This window comes from Prionailurus bengalensis, chromosome A1 (genome assembly GCF_016509475.1).
Source record: "Prionailurus bengalensis isolate Pbe53 chromosome A1, Fcat_Pben_1.1_paternal_pri, whole genome shotgun sequence".
NCBI lineage: Eukaryota > Metazoa > Chordata > Mammalia > Carnivora > Felidae > Prionailurus > Prionailurus bengalensis.
Window position 1 is genome coordinate 64,340,427 of NC_057343.1, and position 25,950 is coordinate 64,366,376.

Genomic DNA, 25,950 nt, shown 5'->3' on the forward strand with positions numbered 1-25,950 from the left:
ATAATGGAAGATCAGTCGTACAATGAAGTATTTTCCAGCATTTGATTTGGGAGATATTCAGAGGAGCAACAAGGAAAATTAAAATTTCAACTAATTTTGGAGATATATTGTTAACAATATTAAGTACATTTTGTTTGTTTTTTTACTGTAAGATTTTTTCAAAACATTAGGCCAATGTACAGTAAATTTCTTGGAGGCAATTGTATACTTTACAGTTTCCTGAAAATTTTGGAATATTTTGGCAACAAATATTTTTCACTTAAGTATCTTGTAGGATTAGTATAGTATGGAAAAAGTTTAGAAAATCTGAATTCAAGGGGTACCTGGGTGGTCAGGTAAGCATCCAACTCTTGATTTCAGCTTCGGGTCATGATCTTAAGGTTTGTGAGTTTGGGCCCTGCATGGGGCTCCGCACTGATAGCACGAAGCCTGTTTGGGATTCTCTCTCTCCCTCTCTGTTCCTCCCTGACCTCCCTTTCTCTCTCTCTCTCTGTCTCTCTCTCTCTCCATCTCTCCCTCTCCCTCTCCCATAAATAAATATTCTTTTAATTTTATTTTTTTTCAACGTTTATTTATTTTTTTGGGACAGAGAGAGACAGAGCATGAACGGGGGAGGGGCAGAGAGAGAGGGAGACACAAAATCAGAAACAGGCTCCAGGCTCTGAGCCATCAGCCCAGAGCCCGACGCGGGGCTCGAACTCACGGACCGCGAGATCGTGACCTGGCTGAAGTCGGACGCTTAACCGACTGCGCCACCCAGGTGCCCCATAAATATTCTTTTAGAAAGAAAATTTGAATTTAAGATTACAAAAGCAGTGATGAACCACATAAACTACCCTTCTTAGTCTACTTAAGATAGTTTTTTTTTCTTTTTTTTTTCTGGCAGAAAACGATTGTGGATGATTTCAGTATGTCTTATTGTAAAAGTTTTAACAGCTCCTCCTATCTTCCTTCATCCCAAAGGCATAACTATCTCTTTTCCTAGTGATGAATTCCGCTTTTTCATGACTTCACACATGACAAAATAGCCTAGGAGGACCCAAATACAATAGGAAAGAAAGAAGAGTGTACCAAATTCATGGGTTATTGATTATAGGTCTGCTGGCTCTGATTTTGTGCCTTCCTATCTTTGTCATTATTATGGATTCTGATACATCCTATCTATTAGGAATTCACCTCTCTGCACCTTTGAACTGGCACTGATCACATGGAATTAAATCCAAGTCCAACTACAAAGACTGTTACTTTTATAAACTTTACAATTTTATAGTTACAATAATCATTCAGTTGCATCTGTTTTAATTTTCTAACCACTGTTAAGCATACAGCAACTGTATATTTACAGCATTTTTGAGAGGTCACTTCTTTTAAAAAATTGGATAGGAGGTCATCTATTTATTTCTGTGTTACAAATTGCCTTGAATATAATGCTGCTATAGGCAAAACAAAATCATTATTAGTATCCACTGCAGTATGGATTTGTTATACAATAATACTCCAGATAGGAAGCTCCAGAATGTTGGTCTCTGCATATGAATCTGTGTGAAAGTCACATATGGAGAACGTCTTTCTTTAACGATACAATAACATTGCAGCAAATGTCTAAGTACACGTTGCCATACTTCCGCTCTCAGGACGTTTTCTCGGTGTAACCACCATGTGGCGCTGCAGTGTCAGTGAGCCCCTCCGATGTTCCAGGACAGTGCGGAGTCCAGGGATCAGAAACCTATCAGACAGTGTGCGAAGGAAGGGAAAGTGCAGCACCTGAAAGCTTGCTTTATGGGCTGAGCTGGAAAGATCTGCACCTGCAATAAAGACAATATTTATAAATGCATTACCTCAGGGGGAGTTAACTAGCATGGACTCAGAGTAATGCTTGTATTCGTCCAGGTTATAAATGTAAGAATGTCTTTTTAGAGTCTATTAAATCTTCCTGCGCCATTTCCTAGAACCGTGAGATCTTGTCTGTCCCTCTATATTCAAATGCTTGTCTAATGCATGCATTCCTGTTGTTGTGCAACTACAGAATAAAGGAACACTGCCACGATTATGAAAAAATAGGAGAACCCCAAATACACCTTATGAGAAAAATATTATTGAAGCATTTTAACGCTAGCTAATCTGTACCCTACAGCAAACTTGTGAAACAGTTCAAACCTGTATTGTGACTCATGTTCTCCAATCGGGGAAGCAAAATCCCAGAAAGCTTTAAAACATTGCCCAAATTTAAATCTAGTTGTAGAATCAATATGAGGGTCTGCTTCGTCCTCTTCTATTCCGTAATTTCTTGCATTTTTGTTTGGTATATTGTCCATTATTCCTGGACTTGCTGTATCGTTTGTCTCTGTACTTACCCATCCCTCCCCACCGCCCCAGCACTCCTGTTCTCACTCACCAGCGGACAGAGGGGGTCACTTCCTCAGTTTCTTTTTCTCCTGTATGCCCACTTGCTTGTTGGAATAAGGAAACATAGTCAATAGCAGAAATGAAGGTGGGGATTGAAAGAAGGAGAGCTCTTGTTTGATTCTTTCTGTCCCAGTTCTCAAGAGTATATTGGTAGAAATATCCTGACCTCTGAATTACCATCAAGAAGTACAGAGCTCAAATGAAATCTGTATTCATCATCTCCCACATATGTTTTGCTTGTTAAAAAATTTATTTTGTGCAGTGTGAGACCAAAGTGTGATGTAGCCACCACCTTTCTGTGGTTTGAAGCAGAAATTCCAAAGTGGGGCACTTCAATCTGCAGATACCTATGTTTGTTCTTTAAAGCTGGAAAAATTCTGATACTTATGAGCCCTTATAGTTTGTGCTGATCTGTTTGGATCCTCTTGCAGTTATATGCTGAATATCGAGAGGAGCTCTTTGAAGCATAAAACAGGGTTTATAATGTGCGTGTTTATCTTTCTAATTTTATTTTTTTTCTAGACCCAAGAAGACTTTTGTTTTTTTCTTTTGGATTACTTTGATGCACCTGTTATGATCCTGCTGAAAGCTCTATTGCTTCTCTGGAGCTCTGAGAAGAGCTTTGTACCTTTGAAATTTTCATTAGCTTTTGACTAACTGCCAAGACTGGGGCCGCTGTGGTGCGGTACAGAAGGACCCATGCACTGGGTTGTCCAAATCCCAAACTCTTGCTTAGTGTGACTGCAAGAACCTCTCCAGCCCTCATTACAGTAAAGAGCATTTGTGGAACAGAATCCTATTCCTTGCTAGGTGGTTGGTGCAAAGGCAGCGTTAGTGCCGGGCAATCCAGAGGCCGATAGGGACAGCACCAGAACATGTTTTTCAGGTGAGGGGTGGGAAGGTTCAAGGAAGGGGTGGATGAGGTTTGCCAAATATTGAATATAAAGGAGGATATTTTTAAAAGGTGCCAAGCACTGACCTTATTCAAATTTCTTCCACCTTGTGTAGACACAAGATGCAAGATGTTTCGGATTAGAAATAATAGAGTTAATTTAGAATATCAAATTAATTTTTAGAAAATGGAGTGTTACCATTTTTTTTTGAGATTTAGCTGAATGATACTAGCACTTAAAACACCTCCTCCCCCAAGAGTTAAATGCTATCAATGTATATACTGATTTTGATAAGATAATCAATATTTAGGCTAAGATTTTTAGATTATCTTAAATGAAAGGTTTAATGTAACATTCAGGAATCCCTAAAAGTACTCTTCAAATTCTGTCACATAAACATGTGTATTTATATCTATGTCTCTGTATGTGTCTCTCTGTGTATATAGATCCACTTCCATTATATCTGTCTCCCGTTTTTGCAGGCTTCGTAAATTCAGTTTTAACACAGTATGTGAGGGAAAGGCTCCTGCCCCATAGTATTCTGTATTTTTACAGATGTAACATTGAAATTCATTCTCAGCTTCTTGGTGGAATGCAGTAGCTTTTGATTGCTGATGTTCTACCATCACTTTGTTTGTGGACTGAATGCTATTTTACGTGAGGACAGCAGACACTGAGGTCTGCTCTTTATGTACACATGCATTTGGAAGATTTCAAGGACGTTACAGACATCACTGCATTCCGGTTGTCTTCAGTGCTAACTCGAGAGGGCCGGCACCAGTGACTGGAGAGGCTGCTGTCTTCATTAAAGAGCAAGCCCAGAGCAGCCCAGAGCATGCAATGCTCTTGGTGTAGAGTGAGGGAAAGCAGTGTAACTCTGTTTACACCCCTGCTTTCCTTGAATCTTTTAAAAAAATCTTTTTCTAAGTTTACTTACTTATTTTGAGAGAGAGAGAGAGCGAGCTAGCAGAGGAGGGACACAGAGCGAACAAGAGAGAGAGGATCCCAAGCAGGCTCCGCACTGTCAGCGCAGAACCCAACGTGGGGCTCAAACCCTCCAACCATTAGATTATGACCTGAGCCGACAACTCTGCCACCCAGGTGTCCCTTTCCTTGAATTCTTCCAGTACTTGATTTTTTATAATTTTGTTTCCTCAGAAAATTTGATGGAGGTGGTGTATTAGGCAATGTGCTGGTCCCACTGACACAGATCATCTGACTTAAGGTGATGAAAATCTGGACCTGATTCTACCCCATCACATATGTCACAACGTAACCTATATTCCTGCTCCTATTGACCTTCAGGCTCTGGCCCCAGCAGTGCCTCCCCACCCTACATGGGACCCGATTTCTCACCCAAGACAAATAGAGTTCTGCCTCTGCCTCGGTTTGTGTTTTCCTATTTAGTTTCCACTTAAAAAAAATAGATTTATTCACAAGTTAGAAATATTTTATTTTTCCTAAAGCAAAAAATAATTTCAGTGAGATTCCCCCCTTTCTTCCCCTTCTTTTCTTCCTTCTTTTCCTCCACTTCTTCCTCCTCTTATCCCACTCCTTTCCACGTCTACTACACAAGCACATCATGAGGTACTTGAAGAGCACTTACCTGGATTATGTCTGGATGGCAAAGGAATATCACTTGTTGCCCCATTATTCCAGAAGCTTACCTAGCTAAATAATGTTACACAATCTAAGTGCTTGGTCCTCAGAGGGATCAATAAGGGCTAAGTTAGCCCAAAAGGGCTTCATTTAATAAATATTTAACTATGACTTACTGTGTGTAATTTATTTGTGTTTGACTGTACTGCCTCCCACATTCACCCTTCTGCCATTGTAAGCTCTTCATGGGCAGGGATTGTGTTTGTCTTGTGCAAATTTGTGTGTCCTCTGCCTGTGACACACAAGGCAGGCATTGGAGAGTATTTGTTGAATGCATGCATGCGTATGCAGTGAATGTGTAAATGAATGTCTATGGAAGAATTGTAGGAGGTACTTTTTTTTTCCTTTTCAAGGAGATTCTTTTTTCTTCCCTTGGTAGAGAAGCTATTCCCAGACAAATAGCATGGGTTAGAGGACTATGAAGGGCAAGATGGATTTAGTTTCAGAGAGGGAAAAGATGCTGTCAGTGGGGTTACTCATTGCTCGTTCCTATTCAGTGTAGTTTAAGGAAGGGTGAATTCATGCAGCATTGAAATCAAGGGGAAGATAATTAACTGCTTACTCATTTATATGCCTTCATCCTAGGAACCAGCTGTTTCCTGGATCATATTTTATTACAATTTTTATTTATAGTAGGTCTTTGTAAGAAAAACATCCGGTGCAGCAGAGCTCAGCAGTTGGTGTATAGTAATGCATATTTTAAAGCCCATAGAAAACACTCTGTGAGCTACCTTGGAAAAGCAAGGGTGCCAGTTCCTCTCACCCTTTTTAAAGATGTGAAGGATTTCTCCTAGGGTTTTGGCAAGTGGTAGAATGGAAAGATGAGTAGGCTGGCGGTTAGCCATGATGGATCTGAATCCTGACCCTTCCGCTTGGCGGTGTGGCCAAGGTGAATTAACCTGGGTGTGGCTCAGTGAAAACTTGCCTCCCAGGGCAAAGAGGTGTGAGGAGAGAAAGATGTCAAGTATGTGAACTCAGAACTCCTCTTTTCCTGTTTCCCCGTATGCATTTTTTCTTGTTCTGAAAGCCTGCTCACACAATTTAGGAATTAATCCCATTGGAATTATTTTACTTGTGCTAGTTGTGAATTTTAACTTATTCTTAAGCACTTTGTGGGAAGGCCCATATCATATACCTGCTCCATTTTACTTTGTAATATACCTCAAAATACCAAAATACAATGCCATCTCTAGATATATCTTTTCTATTCTTAGGAATAGGGATTGAACTCCCTTGGATTATGAATGCACGGATTTCATATTGCATTTTCACCGTGTTTAACTGAAATGAATTGTTTTTATAATACAGTCTAAAAAAACAGATGTTATACAACTTAAAGAATCAGGGTGAGAACAGCAGCTGACCCTTGAAAAGCATGGGGGTTATGAGAACTGACTCCCCCAACACACACACAATTGAAAATCAGTGCATACCTTCAACTCCCCAAAACCACAACTACCAATAGCCTACTGTTGACTGAAGCCTTATTGATGACATAAACAGCCAATTAACGTATTTTGTATGTTACGTATATTATATACAACATTCTTATAGCAAAGAAAATGCTATTAAGAAAATCATAAGGAAAAGATCATACACTGATAGTACTGTATTGTATTCATCAAAACCAAAATCCACGTATAAATGGACCTGTGCAGATCAAACCCGTGTTGTTCAAAGGTCAGTTGTACATCTTTTGGAGCCCTTCATTGTAGCAATTGTTATGAATCGTTTCAGAGAAGCTTGTGGAAATACGCAGTCATGTCTGTAGATGGCACCATTGCACCAGATGGAATGAAACCATAATTAGGTATGTGAGTTCTTTCCCAGAACAGTCCACCTGTTTAGTGTCAACTGTATGCTTAAGAATCCAGGACACCAGTTTTTGGAATTGGGAAATGATGTCTGGGAAGAAGATATGCATTTTTTTTTGCGGGGGGGGGGGGGGAATGTGAAAAATCAAGGACAACCTGTTGAGTTCTGTAGTAATTGTTTCCAGTTTTTAAAAGTATTTTAGAGGAGAAAAGACAGTTGATGAAACATCCAGATGGGAGGCTTCACTTTTTTTCAAGTGTTTATTTAAATTCCAGTTAGTTAACGAGAGTGTAATATTAGTTTCAGATGTATAATTTAGTGATTCAACACTTCCATAAAACACCTGGTGCTCATCACAAGTGCACTCCTTAATACCATCACCTATTTAACCCATTCTCCCACCCACCTCCCCTCTGGAAACCATCAGTTGGTTCCCTGTAGTTAAGAGTCTCTGGGGTGCCTGGATGGCTCAGTTGGTTGAGCATCTGACTTTGGTTCAGGTTGTGATCTCACCATTCGTGAGTTCTATCCCCGAATTGGGCTCTGTGCTGACAGCTCATAATAAGTAAATAACCATCAAAAATTTTTTTTAAAAAAGTCTACTTCTTGGATTGGGAAGGATTCACTTTTATTTTCTGGAAACATTTAATTAAACTACAGAGGACCACAAGTAACTGGACTTATACACTGATTAATGTCAGTCCTAGAACACCCAAAGTAAAATTTGCAATCTTCCCTATTCCTCCAACATAACTTTATGTGATAAAGAAATTTTTATTCATTTTTTCATTTTCTTATGGCTAGTTTTCTTTCTCATTTATGTAAGCTGTTCACTTCTTTTTTTTTTTTTTAACATTTATTTGCTTTTGAGAGAAAGAGACAGAGCATGAGGGGGAGAGGGACAGCGAGAGAGGGAGACACAGAATCAGAAGCAGGCTCCAGGCTCTGCGCTGTCAGCACAGAGCCCAAAGCGAGGCTCAAACTCCCGAGCCGTGAGATCATGACCTGAGCTGAAGTCGGACACTTAACCGACTGAGCCACCCAGGTGCCCTGTCTTTTTTCTTTATTAAAAAGATCTGTGATTAGATTTATGTGTTTATTTATTGTATTAGATTTATGTGTTTATGTGGTCAGGGTAATAACATTTCATTCTTTACATACACTTTTGTGGTTTATGAATCATTAAGGGAAATTTCACCTAAAAGGGTGTTTTTGTAAACTCATTATTGGGATACATTATTGGAATAAATTGTGCAGTCTTGTAATAGAAATTAGCATCTGAGGAATGCTGTTACCAAATGCAATTGATACATAACGTGGGGAAGTTGTTTATATTCTATTCTAAATTGCAGTTGATTGAGAGAAATGATAAGCACCATATTGTTTGCTGCTGATATATGTAAATTCTTTATTTTTTAATTATTGTGTATCAGATTGTCCAGTGGCCTGCATAGAGCAACTACTAGGCCTCTCTACTTTCAACAAATTGCACTGGGACAAATATTGCATCAGACCTCATTGATACAAATAGCAAACAACACTCAACTTTTCATGTTTCTTTTTATTATAAATAGTGGGACTTCTATGTAATTGATATTGTTAAAATGATCCTAATAAATTAAGTTTTACATAAATGATCATAGCTATGATTATGTAAATATTATAGTTCTAAGATTATTTATATTTATCCTTAAATATGACATATAGCATAAAACATAAATGTGCAATTTAATGAATGCATATAAAGTGAACCTCACATAAAGACCATCAAATCAGAAGATATAATTTTGCCAGCATAGGGTCTCTTGCCAGATTGTAAACTGTTTCCCCAGATGTAACCGATATTCCTGACTCTACTGAGAATCATTCCCTTGCACTTTATTTTATTTTATATTTATTACTTTTTAAAATATTTATTTACTTTGGGGAGAACACAAATGGGGGAAGGGCAGAGAGAAAGGGGGACAGAGGATCCAAAAGTGGGCTCTGTGCTGACAAGCTGACAGCAGTGAGCCTGATGTGGGGCTCCAACTCATGAACCATGAGATCATGACCTGAGCCAAAGTTAGATGCTCAACCCACTGAGCCACCCAGTTGGCCCTCCCTTGCATTTTAATATATATCATCTATATATACAGTCTCAAGTAACAGTTTTGCTTTTTTTTAACGTGTGTCTTACTGTATATATTATTTTGTGGCTGACCTCTAATGCTTAGTATTTGTAAGATCCATCTATTTTAATATGTGCACCTGTAATTTATTCATTTTAATTGCTGAATATTTTATAACTATCACACAATTTATTGATCTGTTGGCCTGGTGGTGGACATTGGGTGTTTCCATGTTGGGGCTCTGAAGAACAATGCTGTCAGTAGCTGTCTTATATGTATATACTGTTGTACGTGTGTACGTTTCTCTACAGTATATACTGAGAAGTGAAATTGCTGGTCGTAAGTTCTTTTGCGCTCTGAAATTTGCAAGGTAATTCTATATGGTGTTGCAATATCGTTGTACCAACTTCTGCTCCAACCAGCAGAAATGAGACTCCTGTTGCCACACCTTTACCAATACATAGTGTTGTCAGACTTTAAAATTTTCTGCTCTCTCAGTGAGTTAGTGATATCTTGTTTTAATTTACATTTCCCTCATTTCTAATGGTCATTGACTATTTGAGTGTCCTCTTTGTAAGTGCCCATTTATTAAGATCTTGTCTTTTTATTAATGCTTGTAGGAGTTTTGTTGTTTTTGTTTTTCTAGCCTCTCTTTAATTATACTTTAAAAAATATTTTCTTCTATACTTTGGTTTGTATTTACCATTGTCTTCATGGTGAACTTTGATGCACAGAAGTTCTTGATTTTCGTATCATAGAATTTATTCCAGGAAATAAAGATCGGCTCTTATGAAATTTTCTCAAAGTATAGTGGATATGTATTTCCCATATAAATGCACCTAGACCCAAGTGCACCTAGACACAATGCACCTAGACCTAGGCCCCAGAGGGCCATATAAGTCCTGTTTGTTTTATTTTCTACTTAAATGTATTCCACCACTCGACTCCAAACTATTTTCTGTTTAGCTTGCTTTTCTCCATTACTCTACATTGTTAAAGATCTCGTTTATCAAACATCCATAAAAAATGGGTCTGTTTCTGAGGTGTTTTATTCCATTCCATTGGTCCAAGTGCCTATCCTTGTGTGAATATCGTAGTTTGTTAATTATTAGATCGTTATAATAAGTTCTGTATGTCTGGTTGAAACTAGTTTTTTTCAACAGTGTTTCAGAGCTTATAATTTTGTATATATTTTAGAAGTAGCTTGTCAAATACTGCCAAATTTAATGGGATTGTGAGTGGGTTTACACTGCATTAAATTCCCTACAATATTTCAACTTCCAAGCAGTGAACATGGTGTATGTCTTGATTAGTTAACCCCTTTTAATTTCTTTAATGTTGCACAATAAATTTTCATAATTTTCTTGGATGATGTCTTTCACATTTGTTTATAGTTATTCCTAGAATATCTAAATTAATACTGATAGATGCTATTGTAATTTATTAAAAATTTGTTTTCCTACTGTTGCTAGTGAATAGGAATGTAATATGTCTTGTATGCCAATTTTCTATCCAGTAACTTTGTAGTACTACTTAATTAATTCTAGAAATTATCTAAAGTTCTTTTGTATATAATACTATTAGTTGGGAAAAGATAGGGTTTTTTTTCACTTCCTTTCCATCCTTATACATTCTATTTATTGTTCTTGTCTTGTCGCATTGTCTAAAATGTCCCCCAATGTTGAAAAAATTAGAGATAATGGTTTTTCTTGTCTTGATTCCAAAATTACAGTGATAGTTTGGTTATTCACCAATGAACTTTTTTGTAACTTTTGTAAATCTTAAGTCAGATAAGGAAAGTTACCTTCAATTCTTATTTTGCTAAGGATTTTTATAACGAATGGGTATTAAATTTTATTAAATGGACTTTCCTTTTCAAATAGAAGTACAGTTGACATGCAATGTTACATTCATTTCAAAAGTACAACTTAATGCTTTGACAATTCCATACAATGAGCTCTACTCACCAGAATAAGAGTAGTTACCATGTATCACTATACAATACTATTAGAGTATTATTGACTATGTTTCCCATGCTGTGCTTGTCATCCTGTGACTTATTTATTTTATAATTGGAAGTTTATACCTCTTAATCACCTTCACCTATTTTGCCCATCCCTTCAACCTTGTCCCCTCCGGCAACCACCAGTTTATTCTCTGTGTAAATGGATTTTCTTTTAAAACTATTTTTAAATTTTTAACATTTTAATTGCAGTCAACATACAGTGTTATATAGTTTTAGATGTACAACAGATGTAGTGATTCAACACTTCCATACATCACCAGGTGCTCATCACAACAAGTGCCCTCCTTAATTCTCCTTACCTATTCAACCCATCCCTCCCACATATCCCCTCTGGTAACCATCAGTTTGTTCTCTGTAGTTAAGAGTCTGTTTCTTGGTTTGTGTCTCTCTCCCTTTTTTTTTTTTCTCTTTGCTCATTGGTTTTGTTTTTTAAATTCCACATATGAGGGAAATCATATGGTATTTGTCTTTCTCTTACTTATTTTGCATCGCATTACACTCTCTAGCCCCATCCACGTGGTTGCAAATGGCAAGGTTTCGTTCTTTTTTATGGCTGAGTAATATTCCTGGGTGCGCCCACACACAATCTCTTCTTTTTTTATTTTATTTTATTTTTTAAATTTAATTTACTTTATTTTTTTTTCAATATATGAAATTTATTGTCAAAATGGTTTCCATACAACACCCAGTGCTCATCCCAAAAGGTGCCCTCCCCAATACCCATCACCCACCCTCCCCTCCCTCCCACCCCCCATCAACCCTCAGTTTGTTCTCAGTTTTTAAGAGTCTCTCATGCTTTGGCTCTCTTCCACTCTAACCTCTTTTTTTTTTTCCTTCCCCTCCCCCATGGGTTTCTGTCAAGTTTCTCAGGATCCACATAAGAGTGAAAACATATGGTATCTGTCTTTCTCTGTGTGGCTTATTTCACTTAGCATCACACTCTCCAGTTCCATGTACGTTGCTACAAAGGGCCGTATTTCGTTCTTTCTCATTGCCCTGTAGTACTCCATTGCACACATAATCTCTTCTTTATCCATTCATCAATCAGTGGACACTTGGGCTGCTTCCATATTTCGGATATTGTAAATAATGCTGCTCTAAACATAGGGTGCATGTATCCCCTTAAATTAGTGTTTTTGTATTCTTTGGGTAAATACTCAGTAGTGTGATTGCTGGGTCATAGGGTACTTCTATTTTTAACTTTTTGAAGAACCTGCATACTGTTTTCCACAGTGGCTGCACCAGTTTGTGTTCCTACCAACAGTGCCTGAGGGTTCTTTTTTCTTTACATCCTTTCCAACACCTGTTGTTTCTTGTGTTATTGATATTTGCCATTCTGACAGATGTGGGGTGTTGTCACATTTGTAGTTTTGATTTGCATTTCCTTGATTATAAGTGATGATGAGCATCTTTTCATGTGTCTGTTGGCCATTTGGAGAAATATCTGTCCATGTTTTCTGCACATTTTTTAAATACAATTATTTGTTTTTTGAGTACAAAGTTGTAGAAAAATAGTTTATTTTTGCTTTGTTGTCCCTTGCCTCAGGTGGCAAACATATCTAGAAAGAAGTTGCTATGGCCAGTGTCGGAGAAGTCTTCGCCTGTGCTCTCTTCTAGGATTCTTACAGTTTCATGTCTCACATTTAGGTCATTAATCCATTTTGAATTTATTTTTGTGTATGGTATAAGAAAGTGGTCCAGTTTCATTCTTTTGTATGTTGCTGTCCAGTTTTCCCAATATCCTTTGTAGAAGAGACTGTCCTTTTCCCTTTGGTTACTCTTGCCTACTTTGTCAAAGATTAGTTAATGGTATAGTTGTGGGTTCATTTCTGGGTTTTCCATTCTGTTCTATCAATCTATGTGTCTTTTTTTGTGCCATACAATACTGTTTTATTACTGCAGCTTTGTAATATAACTTGAAGTCCGGAATTGTGATGCCTCCAGCTTTGCTTTTCTTTTTCAAGATTGCTTTAGCTATTTAGGGTGTATTGTGGTTCCATACAAATTTTAGGACTCTGTGAAATATACTGTTAATATTTTGATAGGGATTGTATTGAATGTGTGGATTGTTTTGGGTAGTAATGACATTTTAACAATATTTGTTCCTCCAATCCATGAGCATCGAATGTCTTTCCATTCTTTGTGTCTTCAGTTTCTTTTATCCGTGTTTATAGTTTTCAGAGTACAGGTCTCTCACCACCTCTTTGGTTAGGGTTATTCCTAGGTATTTTACTATTTTTGGTGTAATTGTATATGGGATTGTTTTCTTAGTTACTCTTTTTGCTGCTTCATTATTAGTGTGGAAATGCAATAGATTTCTGTGCATTGATTTTGTATCCTGTGAATTACTATAAAAGGATTTTCTTCATGTATTATGATCATGTGATTTCTTCTAATCCGTCAATATAATTAATTATACTAATTGGTTAATGCTAGCTACTTGTTATTCCTAGAATAAATCTAACTTAGGCATTACATATAATCCCTTTTGAACATTGCTGAAATCAATTTGTTAATATGTTTATGGAACTTTTGCATTTGAGGCTATGAATGGGACTGCCTTGAGGTTTTTAAATATGCCAAAAATTGGAATTAAAGTAGAAACAAGTTGCAATGTGTTATATACATGCAAAATAGAAAATGTTTCTTTAATTGTGAAATTCTCTATTTTTCCTAGTAAATAAAAATTGTTTTTATGTGAAATTTTAATACTACCTTGTAATTCTAAAGATTTATATCACCTGCCTCACTGACAGTGGTCACAAAGTATGGTAAAGCTTAATACTTTCTTTCTTAACTCATACAGAACTTACCTGTTTTCTATATGTAGGGCTTCAGAGGACAGTGAAGCCAATTAAATTCCATTCTCCTCTACTTTTCCAAAAACAAAGATTCAGTTAAAATTCATTGGCATCTAAATTTATTGTCTTTCCATCTTCTCCTGACAAATGAATCAGGGACTCCAGTGTTACAGAACGGCTCAAGTTGATGACTGACGGCTTGCAGTTGGCTTTGACATGAGTGACTTCTAATGTTGGGATGTCTGAGACTACACGCTTGGCCTTCACTCTTGGTCTGAGAAAGACACGTTTGAAATCCCACTCTGTTCCACCAATTCATTTACACTTGTACTCGGCAGTGTGGACAGAGCTCTGGCAGAGAACTGATTTTTCCCAAGAAAGTCTAAAAGCACAAAAGCAATGTAAGATAAAACCTTTCCTCTTAAGAATACTAAAGATGTACTGGAGATAAATGATACCTATGTGAAACATTTTTAACGTGATGTAAAATAGTATGTGATCTCTTTCCAAAACAGATGAGATAGCAAACAAATATTTTAGAGTTCAGAAAAGTGAAAGATTAGGTATAAGTGGTAGGATGTGAACTAGGATTTGTTGGATTTGTCTGAGAAGATAGATAAAAGAAGACAGTAGAGGTTGGAGGGTTTGCTATAAATAACATTCCCTGTTATCCTCTCATTGTAAATTTTCTGAATCTTCAAAGGCAGACTATATTCAATAACTGATATGTTAAATGATTGCTATTATCTCAGCCCTGTTCCAGCCTTTACATGTATTATCTCATTTAATCTTTGGAGAAACCCTGCAAAATAGCACTTACAGATGAAGAAGCTGAGGAACAGAGATCTCAAGGAAACTTGACAAAGGTCAGGCAAGTGCTGAGGGATAACAGAGAGTTGACCTAGGCATCTACTGAAATTCTGATACTTTAAACTGTCATTATATTCCTGCTATGTGGTGATTATGAAAAAGAGAAGTGTGTTGTTGAAGGAGAATGAAAATGATAATCACAGATACCTCAAACCTAGAATGTTTCCACACTCACTCTATCAAAATCACCTGATAATGACCTTAAGACTTGGTAGCTCTATGATTAGTTTTAGAAACTTGTTAAGATGGATATATATATATATATATATATATATATATATACACACACATATATATATATGTGTGTGTGTGTGTATTAATTGAAGTATAGTTTTCAACTTAATATTTTTCTGTGCCCATGAGGTTTGCTTAGAGTCCTTAACAGTTATCTAAATGTTTAGATTCTGATATCTGCTTAACCTATGTAGAGATTGGAGTCTGTTTGTAAGGAGATAATGGGATAAAGCTAAGAAGGAAAAGTATAAAATGGCAAACTATGTGTTAATGGAAGTAGCACTTAATCCAGGTTTTGAACTGCTGAAGGATGAAGAAGTGAGAACTAAAGGAATGCATCCTATCACTCAGTCCTTCCCATGTGTGTTGTGAGAAGTTTAACATGTTATGCCACTAACCCTCAAACTACCATTACATGAGAAAGAGCTACCATGTAGACCCCAGCGATCTAGATGTTCACTCACCATAGCCCTTACGTGTGTGTAAAAATCACATCATTAACAAAATGTGTCCTTTTTGCTTAATGTTCCATAGATACAAATTACAACTCAGTAGACCTTCATGGCCAATCCTAAATTAGAGTACAGTAACCAAAAGGAATTAAGAAATTACATGGATGCCCCCATTTAAACTCAAATAATTAAGTTTTATCCTCAGATGTTAGATGCAGAGCTGAGACCAGAACTAGCTTCTTCTCACTCCAGACCCATGATGTATCTTTTTTTTTCTACTTTCTGCAAGTTGAGATGGATGGTTCATTTTGATCCCTAATCTTTTATTAAATTCTTAGGAATTATGACCCAAGCTGTAAAAAGTATCATAAGTTGCATAAAACCAATCTGCAGTGTAAGAGTCCTCCTGAGTAGAATCCAGTGTCCTAACACTCTTTGCCCATTATCAATATCTATAACTGTCAGTATCCCCCTTATTTGATTGCTGTTTCATTTCCAAAGATTGTTGGATCAATCTTTCAATATTTCCAGAACCAATGTTTACAATCTTACATATAATATCTGGCATTCAACCTTCTATTTCTAAGACCATTTTTCCTATTGGCTGAACCACTTTGAAATAATCAATACGATGTAGTATGTTCTAGTGTTCTAACTGAGACTATTCTTTGGGACCACCTGGAATCATGGGCTAGGAGAGAGTGCATTGGCTAGGTAAAACGGTAAGTGTTCAGCTATTATTTAATAAAATCAATGCAGTTAAAACCTTCAGGGAAGGGGTAAGACCGTATAAGTCTAATTCACTCTTCTCCATGCCTAAAACAGTATAATGCATGGTTATGTGCCATGTGAAAGGTTTCTGAAGAACATAAAATTAGGTTTGGAACCAATCCAATATAAATGAAATAAATGGATACAAAGAAAGAAAGATCAAGTTTTAATTGAATTATGTTGTCCAGAAATATTGAAGGAAGGAAATTAGGACATTACGTTGAAGGAGGGACAAGGAGAAAGGACTGACAGGAACTTTCAGAAAGCATTTAAACACCAGACAGCATTTTAATTATAAGAGTATTATGAGACTCAGTACTTGTCATAGATTCATAGCAGTCTAATTTTGTCATGTGGGAAAGAAAAATGTGTTAGAGGAAGTTTCTAATAGTATCTGAGATACTTAGTAGTTTGTGTTGTTACATAAGTTACTTCAAGTCTTAATTTTAGTTTCATTATCTCTAAAAATAGAGGACCTATTTACTGTACAGAGTGCTGTGAAAATAAAATACAGTAACATATTTTAAAATGCCCTGCTCAGTGTTAAAGACATAGTCCATCTCCAATAAATGTTCATTTCTTTTCTCCTTCCCATTGTGTATTATTGCGACTATTTATCCAGCTGTGACAGATCAAGTCTGGTATAAATATACCATGACCATACGTTTTTAAAATTCTTTTGCAAAAGAGGGGCACCTGGGTAGTTCAGTCAGTTAAGTGTCCAACTCTTGATTTTGACTCAGGTCATGATCTCATGGTTCATGAGTTTGAGCCCTGCACCGGACTCTGTGCTGACAGTGTGGAGCCTGGTTGGGATTCTCTCTCTCCGTCTGTCTCTGCCCCTTCCCCACTTGCTCACTCTCAGAATAAATAAATACACTTAAAATTATTTTAAATTATTTTGCAAGAAGGTTAGCTCCTTAGTATCTGGTAATAAAACTATATTTAATAGTTATTTTAAAATCTAATATCTATTAAGCTCTTTCTGTGTATATCAGATAGTCTGCACAACACATGTAATTCTCACAATGTTATTTTATGTTACCTGCTTTTGTAGATTTGATCATTACATATAGGGAATTGGTGAAGAGGAGGGACTAAAAATAGTTTGTCTGATTCTGAAGCCCATGACCTTAACCACTGAATCATACTGCTCAATTGGTGCTCGTCAGTGGTGTTACATTTTCAAATTGTAGTTGTCAGATGTATTTGTTTGAAGGGGTTGGGGGGCGGGGAGAATGAGTAGCAAGGGAGTGTGACATAGCTGTGATTTATTTCACTCTGTTTCTAACTGTTTGAACTTGCCTAAACAATATTTTCAGTCTTATTTCCTGCAATATAAAATGGGATAAATATGCTTATTTCCAATGTTATTTTAGGACTAAATGAAATTAGATGTTTGTGCATTGTGTCAAAACACTTGTGCATGCATAGTGTATAGCATAGCACTACTCCTGACAGAGTAAGAAAGAGAGAAAAAGAGTTGCTAGTTTTTATAGAGTGAAAATATTTGAATCATGATGCCTTATGATGACTGAAATAAAAACTGAAGCACTTGGTTTCAATTCCAGTAATAGCAAAGCTGAGGCTAAAACTTATGAACTCTGGGGAAAATATAAAAATAGCTATTTGAAGGCATAGGAAAATGATCAAAAGAAAGCAGAGACTAGAAGGGATTTTCCCCTTAAAGGAAGAGAATTGTGTGGGGTGAGATTCATATATATAAGGCTTTTGTCAGAAAGCACTACCAGTTCACAGGACATCAGGAGGCTAGAACTCAAACCAAAAGCCAGACTTAGTGGCTTGAAGAGTCAGATGACAGAGTTTTATTCTGTAAGACATGCCTGGAACTGAGAGGGGAGTCAAACAAGGGAGGGAACCACAGAGGGAGCAAACCTCAAATCTGCATGTAAACTCTTCTCAAATCTTTGGCTCTCTCTTGAACTGTGCCTACATGAGGGAGGCTACGAGCATCCCAGTGCAACAACAGCTGAAGGTTTGAAGAACTGAGTAGTGAGCTTAGCTGCTGTCCATCACAAGGAACACGGAACTTAAAATCAGTCCAGCCAAGCTGACTGCTTGCCATAACGAAAAACAATGTTCTTCAGGGGAATATAACAGAATCCAGAGTTTATAATATATTTATGAAGTTTAGTTAAAATAACAAAAATTTATTTATGTGCAAAGAAATATGAAAAATAATACCTAGAGTCAAGAGAAAAGACAGGTCATAGCAATTAGCAATTGCTGTATCTGTTGCCCAGATTCTAGTTTTCAAATTATCATTCTCCAGTAAAAGTAACCAGGATTCCTTGGAGAAATGGACAATTCCAAAATTGTGGCAGAAAAATTACAAAATGAGTCTAGAATGTCTTGTACTAGACACTTGATCTTAGCCAAAAGGCCAAGAAGGAATTGTCTTGTACTAGAAAGTAAAGAATTGCTGAAGAATGACAGAAACAGACATGGTGAAAGTACTTGAGATCCAGATGGAAGAACCTCCAAATAGACAAATCTAATACAGTCTGAGTATCAGAAACAAATAGGAATGGTAAAAGATCAAATCCATTTGAGGAGTGCGTGGGTGGCTCAGTTGGTTAAGCGGCTGACTTTGGCTCCGGTCATGATCTCACAGTTGTTGAGTTTGAGCCCTGTGTTGGGCTCAGTGCTGACAGCTCAGGGTCTGGAGTCTGCTTCAGATTCTGTGTCTCCCTCTCTGTCTGCTCTTCCTCTGCTCATGCTCTGTCTCTCTTTCTCAAAATTGAATAAACGTTAAAAAAAATGTTAAAAAATCCATTTGATAAAATGGAAATCCATGAGTCCAAACTGATATAAATGAATAAATGAATGAATAAATATATGAATAAATGGAAGAGAAGGAATAGTTCTTATTTTGCAATAGAATATCAACAAATAAATGTAGAGGAAATGAAGAGATTAGAAAATCACTGTGTTGTAGTTATCACACTAATCATTGATTCAGCCAAGAATTATCAATTTGTGCTACAACTATCAGGTTAAATTTGATGAGGAGCATCATATTGGCATAGTATTAAAGCATTTATTAATAACAAAAAGATCAAAATAATTTTACAGTGGATAAATCCAGTGCAGCACCTCAGTCCAATTGTAAATGTTATCATCAGTCTTGTACTAAACTGATTTTATGTGCTTCCTGATTTGATACCTAGAAGAACACATATTACTTCTCTGGTGTTCTTACCAAAAGGATGAAAATTTACTCTAGTCATAAAAAACAATAGTTGATCTCAACCTGAGGGGGCTTCTACCAAAGAAGTGGGAGGTATACCTTTCCATTTTTTTTCTTTTTCATTTGAGTATAGTTGACACACAATATTACATGAGCTTCAGCTGTACAACATATGGTGATTCAACAATTCTATATGTGATGCTATGCTCACCCCAACTGTATCTGTCACCATGCAATGCTATTACAATTCCATTGACTATATTCCCTATGCTGTACCTCTCTTTAAAAATTTTAAGGGGGAAAAAGACAAAGAAAATCTTGAGAAACTCTTACTTTCCAGATTAAAGTAGACAATAGAGATACATCAAGTAATGCAGGATCCTGGACGAGGGAAAAAGAAAAGATATGGAAAAAGAAGGACATTATTGGGATAGAATTATATTAATATTAAATTTTATGATTTTGATCATTGTTGTATGGTTAACTAAGAGAATTCCTTTGTTCTTAGGAAATACACACAACAGGGCATATGAGTGAGAGGGAAAGAATGAGAATGAGAAATCAAATGGAGAAAAATGGAAAGAATTCGTGAATCTTAAAATTATCTTAAAAGTCTTCAGATCATTTTTTTTGCAAATTTTCCATAAATTTGACATAATATAACAATAGTTTGAAAATACAACTGCACCTCTAACTTTTTCTGTTACTGTTTACATCTTACTGGTTCGTTTGCACTGAAGAATCCTATTAATCCCCATATTTAAAAATATATAAACTTACCTATTTAGAAAATCAAAGTTATTTTATATCCATTAAATAGAGGAAATTAGCTAAACTGCATTATGTCAGAGGGAATAAAAAGACTTTGATCATAAATGTTTTAGATCTACGACTTCCCAGTGCCTCAAGCACATCATGTACTAGTGTCTTAACCTACTGTGATTATACAGCTTTGTAGTTTCTTTAAAGATTAAAACACATGCATTTGAAATGGTGGTGGAGTGATGGGGGAGGAAGCCAAATGGGAGAAAATACTAATTACTAAGAACGTACTTAAATATTGAATGTTACTATGTGCTCATGAGAAAAATATTGATAGCAAACATTATTTTAATGTAGTTAGAAAATATTGAATAGTGAGCGATATCATTATATAGGAGGTTCACGTTATTATTGACATTGGTATATTGTGTAGGAAATTGATACTAATATACCACCATCCAAGTAGTTGTTTCCCAGGAAATCACAACATTTTATACAGTTGACCTCTATCCCTTTACCTTTAAACTTCCCAGTTTAAAACTACTGCTTTACATTAAATTTATGAACACTTTGTTCATCAGTAGTATAGCATATTTTCTTGCTTTCTTGAAACAGGGACATATATTTAGTTTTGGTGCCACTACGGATTTATTTCAGACCATATATATAAAAATATCTATTCTCCCCAAAATAAAGCCTTTCATGTTACTATTAACTGGTTTCAATTATAAATAAATACTGAGCAATTGACAGCCTATTTCCTTTTTTTACAGCAAATACCTTTATAAAAACATGGCTCATCTTTAATCCTTAATTTATTTTATAACACAAATGCTAATTTAATCTTAAGATAAATTTTAATGCTCTTTTAAATAGCATCCAAGATGTATCTTGAGGTTTGTTTTATGTTTTAAACAAAGAATCTTTTTTGTTGGTAGTTGCCACAATATTTACATTCACATTCTTTAGAATCCTTAGTTTGATGCAAGTGACAGATTTTTACTGACTGGAAAAAATACTCATATTCAGACCATGTTATTTACTACCCAAATATTTTCATTATGCTCAAAATAAAGGAATTTGCCAGTTAGATTGCTTGGTTTTCTGGAATAATTTGGCAAATATTTTGCCAAATTGAATAGTTTGCAGGTTTTGAACAATTGAAGGTTTTAAAAATTCTTATATCAGAAATTAGAACAGTACAATTCGACATTTGAAATAAAATGCATGTATTTCTCTTACTCCTGGGGTAAACGGAAACTTTTGTAAATTGTTTGCACCTGCCACAAATTTCTGAGAAACTGAATGAATGTCTAACTTACTATTTACTAGGAATCCCTATTTTAAGACAACCTTGTCAAGATCCCATTCTATGGAAAGCAAAATTAACCAAAAACTTTTGATCTGATTGCCTTTCATGTGCAAGGCTCAATTATGGTTCTGTTATTGGGAATTAGGAAAGTTATTCCCTGAATGACAATAAGGGTCAAGATCACCTTTATGCTTGTTAGAGAAGATGCTCATCCAGAGACCTTTAGCTTAATGACCCGGCTTTTTTCTGTGTAAGTTACAGTCTGGGACCACGGCAGGAACTTTTGAAGCTTCATTAGCCTTTTAGGCCACAGGGGAAACATTAAATTGACAAAAAAAGGAAAGAAAGAAACAAAATTCTAAGTCAGTGGTCCCAGAGAGACCTGAATCAACAAAGTCTTTTGCCTTTCCAGCATACCCCAGCCGTGGAATTCTACACTGAGGTGTGTTTGGTACATTCTGTGCAACTTCTGCTGTCATTTAATTTTTGCACCTGTCTAAAATCTGCTAAACAGTATTCCATGTTAGTAACTTTTGTGTTGTTAGACGATTATTATGCCACACTCATTGCACTCTGAAGTAGAATCACCTTTGCTGCAAAGTGGAAGCTGGCTCTAAATAAGATGAGCAGGCAGTCAGGGATTATGAGTCTGAATCTCAAGAGAGAAATGAGAGACAAAACTATGAATTTGGATGTCATAAGGGTAAGTGAAAAAATGACATGGATGAGGTCACCCTGGGAGAGTGTTTAGAGTCAGAAATCTAGAGAGCTGAAGATGTGACCTCTGAATCACCAAAGCAGAGCAGCAGGAGATGTGGTAGATGAACCTGGGAGAATAATGTGTGGAAACTAATACAGGACACATTCAACAGTGAAGTGACAATGGAGCAGAGCGGCCAATTATCAGACATATTTAAGAGTGTAGTTTAGTCTTGGCAAATTAGAAGATCAGTGGAGGCTCCAGAAGACAAGCATCTCAATGAACTGTGGATTAAACTGGATAATCATGAAATGATGGATAGATATGCTTTCTCTTTTTTTAGGACATTTCATGAAAGAGCAATTTTAGGTTCACAACAAAATTAAGAGCAAGGTAGAGAGATTTCCCATGTAATCCCCCACTGTACACATGCATAACCTCCCCCATCATCAATATCCCCCCCACCAAAGTGGTGCATTTATATAATTGATGAACCTACATTGACACATCATAATCACTTAAAGTCTGCAGGTTACCATAGGCTCATTCTTGGTGTTGTACATTCTCTGAATTCAGACAAGTGTATAATGACATCAATCTGCCACAATAGGATCATATGCAAGAGTTTCACTGCCCTAAAAATTCTGTGCTTTGCCTACTCATCCCTTCAACTCCCAAGCCCCAATCTCTGGCAACCACTGATCTTTTTACTGTGTCCATGTTTTTTGTTTTTTAATCTTTTCTGAAATATCCTGTAGCTATAATCATACAGTATGTAGTCTTCAGATTCTTTCACTTAGTAGTGTGCATTTAAATTTGCTCCATGTCTTTTCATGGCTAGATAGTTCATTTTTCTTCAGCACTGAATGATATTCCATTGTTGGTATGCACCACAGTTTATTTTCTAGTTATCCATTCACCTACTGAAGGATATCTTGGTTACTTCCAAGTTTTGGAAGTTATGAATGAAGCTGGTATCCACATTCTCATACAGGTTTTTGTGTGGACATGTTTCCAACTTCTTGAGGTAAATACCAAGGAGTACAATTGCTAGATCATATGATGAGTCTGTTTAGTCTTGTCAGAAACTGCCAAACTGTCTACCAATGTGGTTATACCATTTTGCATTCCCACCAGCAATGTGAGTGTTTCTGTTGTTGCCCATCGTACCCAGCATTTATCAGTGTTCTAGACTTGGGCCATTCTCTAGGTATGTAGTGGTGATAAATAGGAGTTTAACAAATAGTTGTAATTATAGTCTTGTGGACTTTTATTTTAAGGATTTTTCTCTGAGAGAAAAGAGAAGGAAAGGTAAAGAGGGTTGGGTTCATCTAGTATGCAATGGAATACCTGTCCTTGTCAAAATTTTGAAAATTTTAACTTTCAAATTTGAGGATTAATAACAATTGAAAATGTGGTAGATAGCCACTACCCATATTTCCTGATGTCCCCTGCCATCCCACCTAGCCTGGACACTCCACAAAAAAATTCAGTGACTGACCCAGGATCCAATAACAAAAAGGAACTCTTAGTTCAGTGGGGACCTCAGGACCTGATGTAGGCTCTTGTATGATTGATGGCATACTATTGGCTTGCAGCCTCCTTGGGGAGCTTCTTGGGCTTAATTTGAAGCTAGCCTCTGTACACAGAGGTTAGAGACCAAAGAGGCAGACCACTCCAGAGTGGTCGGTGGCTGCTTAATAAGCAACAAACTTACTTATGAAGCTTGTCTTGAGCACTCGCAGGGAGATTTCCTCATCCACCCACCAGAATCTTACATGTTGTATAGAGGCCTTAACTGGATTTAGTCATGTACTGAATTCACATGGTCTCACCAACACATTTATATATCATGGCTGTGTCTGTGGAGCAGCTTTTGGGAGTAGGGAAGTCAAGCAGAACATACACTGCAAGAATGAGGAGGGGGTTGAGAGTCTCCAATATCCTAGGTCCAGCTGGATGACCTCTTCCAAATAAATAATTTTAATAACATGCCACAGGGGTAAATTAGGTCAAAGGAGGCTGTGGGAGGGGCGCCTGGGTGGCTCAGTCGGTTAAGCATCCAACTTCAGCTCAGGTCATGATCTCACGGTCCAAACCCCGCCTCGGGCTCTGTGCTGACAGCTCAGAGCCTGGAGCCCGTTTCAGATTTTGTCTCCCTTTCTCTCTGCCCCTCCCCCGTTCATGCTCTGTCTCTCTCTGTCTCAAAAATAAATAAACGTTAAAAAAAAGGAGGCTGTGGGTTTTTTGTTTCTTTGACTTATTTTTAAGGAAAGAGAGGTTTATTTCTGTTTATAGATAGAAGAGAAGGATTGGGTAGAGATGTAAATGTTGAAATCAGGAAGAAATGGAGTGGGAGAAGAATCCAGGGTACATAGACATAGATATTAGCATAGGGTGGGGAGAAGACAGTCCTCTGGGACGGAAGAAAAGCCTGGGAATGAATATGGACAATTGTTACATTGGTAGGTAGGAAGATGAAGAATTTCCTAGTCGAGACAGCAATTTTTCTGTAAATGAGGAGACATTATCATCACTGTGAGTCAAGAAGCTTGAGGAGAATGGTAAATATTTTCTGTCAGTAATATGGGCTACTTGCTCTTTCCACAGGCCTCTTATTGAATAGAATTCAAGCTAGGGAGAGAGTGCTGGTATGTGTTTTATTCACTTAATTTTTTAAAAGGTATTTCAAGAGCAACCATGCTAATAGCAAGACATATAATACTTCGCCATGTTTTCCATGCCTCTGTATACATATATACTCATAAAGTTATTATCGATAATACTTACGAAAATGTGGTTATTCTATGACTACCCATATTAAACTCTAATTTTTCTCACTCATCATCATGTAGTGGCTTTTCCAGTGGCTGATATGCAAAACATCTCAACTTGTAATTTTAGTTATTGCATACTATTCAATAATATGCTTTTGCCAAATTGATTCAGTCATTTCCCTCTAAATGGATATAAATTTAAGTTAATTTTTTCCCCTACAAACAATGTGCAATAAATAACAGTATACATCATTGTATACATATACTGGAATTTTTATAGAAATTGCTCAGATTTTATATTTACATTTATATTGCTTAGACTTTTGATATTTTAATACATGATTTTCCAAAAGGTTCTAGCAATTTTCTCCCCCACTGACAATCCATGAAAACCCATTTTTTTACGTCCAGATCAGCACCGAACATTATTACTTTCTGGCTCTTAGGAGTCGAGGGGACAGAAATGCTGGGAGATTGCTCCCTTTTTGTTTACATATGATTGAAAGTTAATAGACATTTCTTAAATATTATCAAGTGACTTTTTTTTGGAAAGGGTTTCCTGACTAAAGAGGAAATAGGCTGGTTCAAGCAACCCTTCAGCCTTCATGTACTGCTTTGGGAGGATAGTCTGGTTTTTCTGTTTAGAAAATAAGGCATATATATTAGTCCAGGGCTGAAATTAGAGCTTTAGAAATGTGTGGATACACAGTTATTTCAACCCATAGTTTGGGAATCTGTACCAAAATTGTGTATGTTTTGTTCCCTAGAGACTTAAAAATTCTGCCAGTTATTAACCCTGCCTGTTATGATGGGTTAGGAGAGAGGAGGAGAAGTCTAAGTCATCAGAAAAGGGTTGGCAGTGATTTCTTTTGAAATGGTATGCGTTTAGTTTCATCAGGAGGAGAATTTACTGAAACAAGTTAAACACAATTCAGTGATAATGAATAAAGTCTAATTTAGAGGTGATGGTAACTAAGTCCCTCTCTCATGGCTTGGAACTTGTTTTCCAGTGTCTCTCCTTCTACATATTTCTTTCCCTATGAGCTAGCAATAGTGAATTATTCGTGATTCCTGAAATCTGCCATACACATACGTGTCTTTCTGCAGTAATTCAAGCCATTGAATTAGGAATGCCACAGGAAGTCATATT

The 25,950-nt window shown here is 36.6% G+C and overlaps 1 protein-coding gene across 1 annotated transcript in view; it reads left to right on the top strand.

Moving 5' to 3' along the window:
- Positions 1–5,804: 5,804 nt before the first annotated feature.
- Positions 5,805–25,950, top strand: part of LOC122478826 (glypican-5-like) — a 1,039,221-nt gene continuing 1,019,075 nt past the window's right edge. Inside the window, exon 1 of the mRNA XM_043572524.1 lies at positions 5,805–5,899. Coding sequence (XP_043428459.1) covers positions 5,805–5,899 — 95 coding nt within the window. The remainder of the gene's footprint in view (positions 5,900–25,950) is intronic.